Source organism: Notolepis coatsorum (assembly GCF_963971535.1).
Source record: "Notolepis coatsorum genome assembly, chromosome: 19".
Taxonomy (NCBI): domain Eukaryota; kingdom Metazoa; phylum Chordata; class Actinopteri; order Aulopiformes; family Paralepididae; genus Notolepis; species Notolepis coatsorum.
Window position 1 is genome coordinate 63,700,687 of NC_140183.1, and position 12,003 is coordinate 63,712,689.

At 43.2% G+C, this 12,003-nt stretch overlaps 1 protein-coding gene across 1 annotated transcript in view; it reads right to left on the reverse strand.

Moving 5' to 3' along the window:
- tmem67 (transmembrane protein 67) overlaps positions 1-12,003 on the reverse strand; it is a gene marked incomplete at its 5' end in the record, with an annotated part of 58,868 nt that overhangs the window by 23,017 nt on the left and 23,848 nt on the right. The window contains 9 exons of the mRNA XM_084336678.1: positions 366-465; positions 830-916; positions 1,389-1,487; positions 1,585-1,683; positions 1,786-1,842; positions 3,309-3,414; positions 4,631-4,751; positions 8,506-8,662; positions 11,168-11,233. Coding sequence (XP_084192804.1) covers positions 366-465; positions 830-916; positions 1,389-1,487; positions 1,585-1,683; positions 1,786-1,842; positions 3,309-3,414; positions 4,631-4,751; positions 8,506-8,662; positions 11,168-11,233 — 892 coding nt within the window. The remainder of the gene's footprint in view (positions 1-365; positions 466-829; positions 917-1,388; positions 1,488-1,584; positions 1,684-1,785; positions 1,843-3,308; positions 3,415-4,630; positions 4,752-8,505; positions 8,663-11,167; positions 11,234-12,003) is intronic.

Genomic DNA, 12,003 nt, shown 5'->3' on the forward strand with positions numbered 1-12,003 from the left:
CCCTGGACAGTTCTGAGTGTGAGAGAGAGAGGGGTGAATGAGTTTACCCTGGACAGTTCTGAGTGTGAGAGAGAGGGGTGAATGAGTTTACCCTGGACAGTTCTGAGTGTGAGAGAGAGAGGGGTGAATGAGTTTACCCTGGACAGTTCTGAGTGTGAGAGAGAGGGGTGAATGAGTTTACCCTGGACAGTTCTGAGTGTGAGAGAGAGAGGGGTGAATGAGTTTACCATGGACAGTTCTGAGTGTGAGAGAGAGAGGGGTGAATGAGTTTACCCTGGACAGTCCTGAGTGTGAGAGAGAGAGGGGTGAATGAGTTTACCCTGGACAGTCCTGAGTGTGAGAGAGAGAGGGGTGAATGTGTTTACCCTGGACAGTTCTGCTGCCTTTGCTTCTCGGTCTCTCCCAGTCGATGAGGAATATATCAACTGACAACTGCAGGACGAGCTTGTGGAGGAACTGTATCGTCTGGACAAAAGCATATAAACCTTATTTTATATAGAAAATACTACATATACAGACAGACGCACACACCAAAATGAGCTCCCCGAACCTATATTGATCATGACGATCTGCCTACAACATAATTGATGAGTTTGGTTCCACCAGAGTTAGTGAAGAGGCAAAGCAATGGAGCTGCTCGACTTCAGTGGCAGATGGCAGGACTGTGCGCAGAGCCCCGCGGGGGGAGACCGCTGCCCGGCTCCTCTCTGCCACACGGGCAGGAGGCAAAGCCGCCGTTGTCGTCGGTCCGATACGCGGAAAATAATAAAGAGGAGGAGGCGGCTTCAGCCGCAGGTACCTTCATGTAAATAACACGGACATGTCTCACCTTGAGCGCGAAGGCACAGCCGATGTACGTCACGAAGCGCTCCTCCTGGCCGGGCAGCGGCAGCAGCACGGACACAAAGTGCTGGGCCTGAAACACGCAAATGAGACGAGCTTAGAAATACGTGTGGCTGACAGTTATGCCAAGTATTGTATATATAGATCTACACTTTCATAAAAAACACTGCTGGAGTACAGAGAGGGAAAGGCGGGAAAAAGTTAAAAGAGAGGAGAGACTTGCCTCGAACGTCTGAGAGAGAGAGAGCAGACAAGAGAGAGAAAGTAGAGTGTTAAAAAACAAACAAACAAACAACATTGTTGTCAAAAATAAATGAGGCATAGCACAGAGAGGGAAGGAAGTGGAACAGAGGCCAGAGACCATGGACCATATTCACACAGCGGCCATTTTGCTCTTATGTCCTGCTCAGGTTGGGATTTCTTTCCATGACATAAGAACAAAATGGCCACCGTGTGAATATAGTCAATGATGTTAAAAAAAAAGGTGAGAACATGGGCTCATATGGAGGCATGGATGAGGGCAGAGAGGTGAATCCCATGCCAACCTTGTAGAAGATCAGCCAGTACAGCCCTGTTCCCACGGTGATGACGAAGAACACATTGGCCAGATCGCCGGCATAGAACAACAGGAACTTCCGCACGGTCTGAGGGAGGGGGGAGAGAGAGAGAGAGAGAGAGAGACTCAGAAAGCTGTAAGGCTGAACACACACACAGAGAAGTTTGAGAGCCCAGGACGGTTACCTCCATGTCAATGATAGGCGAGGCGACCCTCCTCTTCCAGCTGACTGTCTTCAACAAGGAGTAGAGTACTGCTATACCACCCATCACCCCTAGAGCAGTCTACACACACACACACACACACACACACGTTATGAGTCCTCCTCACTAGTTCTCTCTCATATTACAGTACGCCAGCTGTTTAAAAGAGAGCGCACTACTCACATCAGTCTTCATACGAGCCTCATTCTGATCCATCTCATACTCCACAGCAAAGGACACCTGAACACAGGAAATGAGAACAGTCTAATAGAATGTATGATGATGAGTCTAGACTAGTCTAGTCTTGAGTGTAATGTAATTTACCAAGTAGTAAGGAGTATTCAAATTCAATGACCACAATGAAATACAGTATGGCCAAAGCACACAGGGTTGTACTGACAAAGAAATGGTCAGTGACAATATGGAGGGGGAAAAAAAAGAGAGAAAAAATAATAATAGTACTAATAAAATAAAAAATAAGTGTGAGAGAGAGAAACAGAGTGATTGTGTGAATGTGTGTGGGGGTGGGGTAAAGACATACTCTACTGCAGCTCTACATACTACTGCTGGACTGCAGCTCTACAGACTCTACTGCTGGACTGAAGCTCTACAGACTATACTCTACTACTACTCTATTTTACCATTTGACCATTATCATGATGTGGAAGTGAGGATGCTTGCGTTTGAACCCTGTTGTTGGGACTGGCTGGAGGTTTGTGCTTTCTGTTGTCTCCAGACTGTCTTCCTCCCAGCAGAGCCGCTCCTCTTTGTCGAGCCGTGACGTGTTGCATGGAGCCGTCTCCATGGCCAGGCTGTGCTCACAGAGTCTGTACTTTGTCATGGTAGCTCTGTGTTTAGGGTCAGTCACTGTGGTCTCTTAGGGGAGTTATTTTTTTCCGTAGCCGCATTTTGCAGAGACGCTCTCTGATTGGCCACTGACTGACGCGCTCCGATTGGCCACTGACATGTGCGCCCAATCGCATGACAAGCTGTGTCTTTGCCCATTTCCGGGTCTAACAGCCTGCAAACGACCTAACGCCTAGTTTATCACTGGTTAAGCTTAGGCGACTCTTTCGAAGTTGGTTAAGGTTAGAGTTTGGAATCAGGGCTGGTGTTCTATCGCCCTGCTCTAAGACAAACTCTAACCTTAACCAACTTCAAAAGAGTGCCTAAGCTTAACCGGTGTAGAAACAGGCGTCACACGATTGGGCGCACATGTCACATGAAGTGGCCAATCAGAGAGTGTCTCCGCAAAATGCGGCTACGGAAAAGAATACCGCCTCTTAGGGCCAGATAGCACTGCATTCTGCTTCCTGCTTTTCGTTTGTATTCCCATGGGCGATGTCGTTTTCTTTCTGGTGTGTATTCATTAACTCAAGTTCCTATTGTCAGCACCCAAGACCCAAACCATCCCTATAGCAACAGGTGCTAAAGGTTCAGTTACTTCGGTAAAGCCTCCCTGTTGCTCAGGTGAAGCAGCAACAAAACACTGAAGTCTAGGATACATTTTGAAAATAATAAAATGTTGGCGATCGACAACAAATGCCCTGTGTTGTCATAGTCAATGCTATAAATTCTTAGAACAAGTAAGTTCTGTGTGTACGTGTTTGGGTGAGAGAGAGAGAGAGAGAGAGAGAGAGAGAGAGAGAGAGAGAGAGAGACGGTGAGATAAAGAAAGAGGCAAAACCAGAAGGAAGCTAACTTACAGACACAGTTTGCTTGTCGGGATCAGTGATGAGAACGTCCTTGTATGAGACAGACATCAAAGGAGGGAACACCTGTCCCCTCTGTGTCCCCGGTACCAGCTGGAACCTACACACACACACAAATTAACAATACTTCTTTACAAAAGAGCAACGGTGGAAAGTAACTTAAGTACATTTTCGAGCTACTTGTACTTCACGTTAGTATTTCCATTTTAGGGAACTTTATACTTCTACTCCACTACATTTCAAAGGAGATATTGTACTTTTTACTCCACTACATTTACCTGAACCCATCAGTTACTAGTTACTTTGAAGAAAAAGATTTTGCTTAGAAAACATGGCCCAAAATGTATGAAGATACTTTCACATTTGAAGCCTGACAACTTCAAGAGGACATAATCAGAGCAGCATAACTGGACCACACACCACTTTAACATAACCTTTAATTATGGCAGCTGAGTGGCGCAGTGGGCAAGGCGCTCGCAACTAACGCAGGATATGCTGGTATCGAGCCCAGCTCTCTGCGTTGCTACCGGTTCAATGACCTTATCTAAATCCAATCAATATTAAACATTCATATAATACAATAACCTAAATATATAGCTTTGGCTCTTACAACCGGCTTGGCCGGCCGTCGTACTAACAGAATTGGCAGTGTTAGAGGGTGGGGAAGCTGGTGGCTGGGGATTGGACGTTGTGGACAGCGACTCCTACAGGTCGGTTGGGTGACGCCTGTACAGCAGAAACAGGAAGTATCGGGGGCAGCGTGAGCCTCCCACGCGTTACTCCTCGCCACTGAGAGTTCGAGCTGTCTGGTGATGAGACAGGCTGCCTCCTCGTGTACCGGAGGGGACACGTGATGCAAGGCTTCTATCCTCACTACAGCCGACCAGTGGGAGGCATAGTCTAGCAACGTTCAAGACAGGGGAGGGAAGAATTGGAATCACGAAAATTGGAATGGGAGAAAAATAGGAGAAAAAGTGGATAAAAAAAAAAACATAACCCATAATCATAGCAGCATAACTGGACCACACACCACTTTAATCAGAGGTCAATGGATCTATGGTTAAATGCTCCCAAGCACTGGAATACACAAACATCATGTAGAATGCATACTTTAGATATTTAAGTACATTCAATAGCAAATACTTAAGTAGAATTAGAATGGAGGACTTCTACCAGAGTACTCGTTTATATGGGTATTTCTACTTTTACTTAAGTAAAGGAACAGTGTACTTCGTCCACCACTGCAAAACAGTCACAGAGCAGCATAACGGTTGACATTTGATTTCATCTTTGTGAATAGTTAGTGTGTAACCCACTGTATGTTGATGCTGCTGGCGACGCGGATGACTTTAGGCAGAGCGCTCAGACTCTTCTCCCTGCCGCTCAGCGTGTCCACCAGGAACACACGGCGAGACAGGTACCAGTTCTTCATGTTCTCTGTAGGACAGGGATTAAAGCAAAAAAAATATCTCCTGACTGAACTTTTTTTCAGGCCAAGTCATATTCTTATTTTAACCTCCACTGTATATATATATTTTTTTAATAGCGTTAGCGTTTTAAGGGAGCCTACTTGTTTCGGTTTCGTCGATAATCCAATGTACAGTTATTCTCTGGTCTGCATCCCCTTAACAGCTGTACTGTATTGTACCCATTCTGCAATCTGTTAATAACAATCAATCAATCAATATTTAACAGACTGCAGAATGGGTACAATACAGTACAGCTCAATACACACAATTGTTAAGGGGATGCAGACCAGAGAAAGACGTTCGTCTTGTTTACATCAGGGTCCCCCATTTTCAATTCATAGTGACATACATGACATACTACAGGTATATAGTAATTACATTTGTGACATACGATATGCAAATATACAGTACTGTTACCCATAGATCCTAACAGAGATTATACATATGATGGGGAGGAGACTGTACATTAGGAGGGGGTGGGTGGGTGGGAGAAAATATACAGTACTGTTACCCATAGATCCTAACAGAGATTATATACATATGGGGAGGAGACTGTACATTAGCAGGGCTGTACGGTAAGCTTTTTCACTAGGGGCACACTTGCCCCTAAATGAGAAATCTAGGGGCACAGAATATTTTTTTGGGGCAAATTTTTTAATAACAATTTGACCATTATAGTGCAAAATAATATGTTCCTCCTGCCTCATTACTGTGGTCCTTTTATTTAACATTTAAGTGCGTTTGTTTTCAGGTTTGTATATTTTATAATGAACCAACTGAGAAAGTGTGTAAATCACTAATAGAACAAAAACAACAAACTGTGTGTGTGTGCGCGCGCGCGGTAGTGCTCCTTGAATGAGATCACCACAACACACACACACCATTGCATTAATCAGGAGGACAAGAAACTCTGCATACCTTTGTTTCACAATGAAAAGTGCTTTATAAATTAAATGAATTATTATTATTGTAAATAACCCCATGAAAGGTTTATTAGTTTTAATGGGTAATTACCCGCTTCATATTTGTACTGGTTTCAGGGTGTGCCTAAGTGGTCTGCACACGGCGGGCGACCGACGTCGCCTGGCGATGCGATCGCCTGTCGCTCAACGACAATCGATTGGCCCCCCACACCAGAGGCGACCGTCGCTCTGTCTAGCTGGGGGTGTGGTTACTTGTTTCCCCCCGGAAGATATAAGAGGACGGACCGCCGGGACCGGACGCGTGAATACTTTCCCCAAGGTGGTTGTCCTTCCGCGTTCGGTTTGCGCGGCCTGATTGGCCACTGATGCTTCTCTCAGCGCCCAATCGCGTTGCGCCTAGCTTTCAGTTCCACAGCCCAAGTCCTTCAGTTCCACAGCCCATTTCCTCGTATTGTTTTCATCGCTCTATATTAACGTAGCCCATTTCCTCGTATTGTTTTCATCTCTCTATATTAACGTAACGCGCTATTCATATCAATCGACATCACATCAATATAAATAACGTATTGTTTTCATCTCTCTATATTAACGTAACGCGTTATTCATATCAATCGGCATCACTTCAATATACATAACATATTGTTTTCATCTCTCTATATTAACGTAACGCGCTATTCATATCAATCGACATCACATCAATATAAATAACGTATTGTTTTCATCTCTCTATATTAACACTTTGCCGCCCGACCACGAGTTAATACGGGTTTCGAATCCATGCGTTGTGGACAGAATCACGTATAAAGCCGTGGAAAGCAATGTTACCTCTAATTTTTTTTCGGTCTGAGCAAACACTCAAACCTCCTGAGCAGACATCAGCAACTACTGAGCAACATACGTCACCTGCCAATTAACCGGTTAGTTGATAAGCGGCGGTTTGTAAAAAATCTGAGAATCTTAATTTCCCTCAATGTCTAACATAAAAATATATACATTTAGCTGATACAGAGAAATAATACAAAAAGGCATATTATATTCCTTAATCAAATATTTATTTGACCATTGATTGACGATACAGAGCAAAGTCCTTACTTTGGCAGTGGCGGTGTGAGTCGTGTCACTAACTTTTGTCTTTTTAGGAGGCTGACTCGTCATTATTTTATTAAGTGAATTATAATGCGACTTCAAGGGTGACCATATTGTGATTTTTTTTAAAGAGGACACTGCCTTCAGCCTCAAGATACTTAATGATACTCAAAGTTTACTCAAAGATGCCTCATCATTATAATATATTTAAGGTATGCCTCCTCTGTATGGATATAAAATTATTGTTTATATTATTTTATATAACAAAATAATATCTCTCTATAACCAAAGTTACTCAACATGCTGTATTATGCCTAAAGTAATCTATCTGACAAATCTCAAGAACATAACTAAATCAACCTATGACAAAATAATATATATTTTCAAGTCTTACTGGACAAAATAAATAACAAGAAAAATATGAAGTAATGTTCTAAATAATACCTCTTCTGTATTAGAAAATCCAGCTTAAAGGGGAACTATTTTACTATTTCTTTCACTATTTGGGCACTTTTACACAATTCCTGTGAGTTTATGGAACACCTCTGTAATTATATAAATTTTTTTAATCATTGTTTTGTATTTCTAATCAAGTCCTCAAAAACAGCATTTTTCTACCTCAAGATCTCGAGCCGTTTTGAGCCTGGGCTCCTAAACCACTGCGCCGTGCCGCCGCCGCCTGAACATTAACATGCAGCGGTGTCTTTCTGACATCACAAATCAGCACATTTTCAGATGACTCAGTTCAGTGAGGGTGAATATTGTGAGAGGAGAATTGGAAGAATGCACCAATATGAGAATTAGAGACATAGATCATATTAATATAAGTCCACATAGCTAGGAAACAATGCTAAACACTGAAAAAGGCCATTTATAAGATAGTTCCCCTTTAAAAAATATATCTTTGTATCTTTTCAATGTAATGTAAATTATAAAACAGTAACCTCACAAAGATACTAATTTAAAAGTGCACTATGCAGTTTCAGATTTGTCGCAATTAGTGTACTAAACTAATTTATTACACACATAATCCTTAGAATGATTGTATCATAACAAGCATCTTATCAAACCAAAACATCATTTTGAGGCATCAAAATAGTTTATTTTCTTTCTCTCTCTGTATAGCTGCATACTTCAATCAATTCGGTCAACTTTGCCATCAAACTCTCGCCTCGCACTGCTTTGTTTGTAATGTTTTTCTGTGTCCATGTGAGCTTTGAGATCGCCACCACTTTTATTAGACACAGAAACATATGGTCAAGCTTTGCACGCGTTGCACTCTGCTTCCAATTAGTCTCGACCGGGACGATAAATTGGGAATTTTCTCTGCAGTTAATCTGTAATGTACATTTTCGCGTTGGCATTGTGAGGAGCCAGCGATGCTGGTCGGATCTGTCCGCTTCCTGCTCTGTTGTGTGTGTCTGTGTGAGCGCGCAGTAGCTTTTTCAAAGGACTGTATGACAAATAAGCATTGCCATTAAAAAACACGTAAATATTGACCTAAACTTAAATTAGTATTTAAGTAAATGTTATATATTTAACTTCAAGTACGGTTGGTGGTTTGCTTATGTTAACCTCAATGTGCTAGAATAGGCAAGAGTATACCAGCCACTTATATATTGCTAAAAGGCTCATAATAATTCATAAATGAATAAATCACGTTATTGGTTGACCATCTAGCCCTAATTTACACAGGAATAACAACCCCCCCACCTTGGTTGATGAACCTTCCATTGTATTGCTGGTTGAGGATGAGTGTAGGAAGGGGTAGAAGTCTGCTGTCATCCTCTCCTCCACTGAGGTCCACAAACACATCATAGAATACGGGCTCAGGATGCGCACGCAACAACTCTGCTACAGAGAGGACACACTGTACACACACACACACACACAGTTTAGATGCTTTAAATTAACTCAATAAATCAAACATAGGATTCAAATATTAGAGTTTAAATAATAATCCTCAAGCCTTTCCCCCTATAGGCCTGTAATCCTCTAGCCTTTTCCTCTATAGGCCTGTAATCCTCTAGCCTTTTCCTCTATAGGCCTGCAATCCTCAAGCCTTATCTCTATAGGCCTGCAATCCTCAAACAATTTCCTCTAATAGGCCTGCAATCCTCAAACAATTTCCTCTAATAGGCCTGCAATCCTCAAGCCTTTTCCTCTATATGCCTGCAATCCTCAAGCCTTTTCCTCTATAGGCCTGCAATCCTCAAACCGTTTCCTCTAATAGGCCTGCAATCCTCAAGCCTTTTCCTCTATAGGCCTGCAATCCTCAAGCCTTTTCCTCTATAGGCCTGCAATCCTCAAGCCTTATCTCTATAGGCCTGCAATCCTCAAACAATTTCCTCTAATATGCCTGCAATCCTCAAGCCTTATCTCTATAGGCCTGCAATCCTCAAACAATTTCCTCTAATAGGCCTGCAATCCTCAAACAATTTCCTCTAATAGGCCTGCAATCCTCAAGCCTTTTCCTCTATATGCCTGCAATCCTCAAGCCTTTTCCTCTATAGGCCTGCAATCCTCAAACCGTTTCCTCTAATAGGCCTGCAATCCTCAAGCGACCAACGGCATTTTTTTATATATATGTCAGAGGCTGCCAAGTATCAAAACCATTAGCCTACAGTTAGCCTACAGCAGGGCTATTCAACTAAATTGTTCAGGGGGCCACATTGTCAGAAACCCAAGGGGCCAGGGGCCGGACTGCCACGGCGCCTCCCCGTGCTATGAATATATGTACACTTGACACAACACGCAACCACATTTTCACAACTTTTATTTAACTACATTGCAAAAGTACTAGTATACTTTAAAAAAAAAAAAGTGCTTCATTTATGTGCCACATCTGCAACATCTCCTGCAGAAAGTGCTTCATTTTTTTTTGATCCACTTTTTCTCCCATTTTTCCATATTTTCTCCCATCCCAATTTCGTATCATCCAATTCAACCCTCCCCTGTCACGAACGCTGTTTCTTGCCTCCCACAAGCCGGCTGCAATGTGGACTAAGTCATACATAGCACAAGTCCCCTCCGGTACTTGAGGTAACAGCAGTCGCATCTTTTCACCTGCGCAGCTCGATCTCTGTGTCGAGGAGTAACGCGTGGGAGGCTCACGCTGCCCCCGACACTTCCTGATTCTACTGCGCAGGCGCACCAACCGACTTGTAGGAGTCGCTTGTTCACAACGTTCGATCCCCACCCTTCAGTTTTCCCTCCCCGTAATACGGCCAATGTGTATTACTGCGGACGACCAGCCAAACTGAAAAACAATGTGGAGAGCTGGATTCGAACACGCGAATCCTAGCGTCTCCACACTGGTGGCGAGTGCCTTGCCCACTACACCACCTAGCCGCCCAGAAAGTGCTTCATTTATGACTGTGCAACAACTGCAACATCTCCTCTTCAACATTTCAATATAAAAATAAAATAAAAAACATTCTAACATCAACACTTGAACAAAAAAACACATTTATAGTGCAGCTGAGCTTATGAAAAAGTGCTTCATGTCTGTGCAACAACAGCAAATCACAGCATCTTATTAGCACTTATTGTCCACTCTTAACTCAAACATCAGGGGGGTGGGGGGCAGACAGGCCTAGCCTACATACACACATCTAATGAGAGCGATTGCACTTCTTTGACTGGGCAATGGCAGAGAAAGAGGGTTCATAGGAAGTGAGGCTACCCGCAAACAGTGATGCAAATGCTCATTTGTCAAGGAGGCACATTGCTTGTTTTAATGGCATTCATGTGAGAGAAACTGGATGCACAGGTGTATGTTGAGCCAAACATTGTTAGCACAGATATTGCCAGCGTTTTTATTTTGGGGAATGTCTTGACATGAATACACTTTATCCAAAATGTTGTGGTGGATTCATTCTCAAGTGCCTGCTTCAGAGCAGATGATGCTTGCATGTCAATTATTTCAAGTTTTCCCTCAATTTATCAATGAAATCTGTCATTAATTGAGTGACTTTTGGCTCAATTGTGCGTGTTAACGTTGACATGAAAAAAAAAAAGTAAAAAAAAAAAAATCATCATGTAATCTTTGGCGGGCCGGTCAGAATCATCCCGCGGGCCGGATCTGGCCCGCGGGCCGCCAGTTGAATAGCCCTGGCCTACAGTCACAAACTCACCACTTTCCGTAGTGCCTCTCTGCTCCAATGCAAGGCGTAAATGCAATTGCTTTTCGGTACAATCAAGTAACGGCAATCAAGTTAAGGTAGGTTCATCAGTTCATCACCATGAGGCTTTAAAGTTCTTCTTTCTGATCTTCATTGACAAAAGTGATATCAGGACTCACATACACATCTACTGTATATAAGACCTATATACTGTAAATCAAAAACACACAAAAAAAATAAAAGACACTCACTCTCTCTTGGTAAGCGGTTCCAAAGGTGTAGGCGGACCTCTGTCTGGTGTCTGTGTCTGGGCAGAGCTGAGAGGAGAGACAGTGTTTCAGAGTCATTTTATATTACAGAAGCAATTCCTAACTCATGGCTGTGTCCTGTCATAGCTCAGACCTTGTATCTTATCTTAACTAACTCATGGCTGTGTCCTGTCATAGCTCAGACCTTGTATCTTATCTTAACTAACTCATGGCTGTGTCCTGTCATATCTCAGACCTTGTATCTTATCTTAACTAACTCATGGCTGTGTCCTGTCATAGCTCAGACCTTGTATCTTACCTTAACTAACTCATGGCTGTCCTGTCATATCTCAGACCTTGTATCTTAACTAACTCATGACTGTGTCCCATCGTATCTCAGACCTTGTATCTTAACCCATTCTCCGCCATTGACGGATTAAGACGTCATTCCTCGCCATGCGTAATCTGCCAATGACGGATTACGACGTCATCGAGATCAATATTTAAAATTTTCGTCATGGTATTCACATTTCACCCACGGAGCCATGACTGGTGCTGTAGATCTCCACTCAACTCTCCAGCGCTTCAATACCGCCACCTGGTGGCCGATCGGCGAGTTGCCAAACCGGAAGTGGGGCCGGAAGTGCTTGGTGTCCCCCCTATTCCGTCCGCCACTCGCTATCGCTCCCGGGACTCCATCTCGACACACTGGATAATCGATCCGTTGCCATAACTCAATAAACAACGTTATTTGGATGCAGGGCTGTACAGTGCGACGAGCTCGTCGCAAATTGCCCCTTTAATTGGCCGTTGCGATTGGTAAATAATATTTGGGGGCG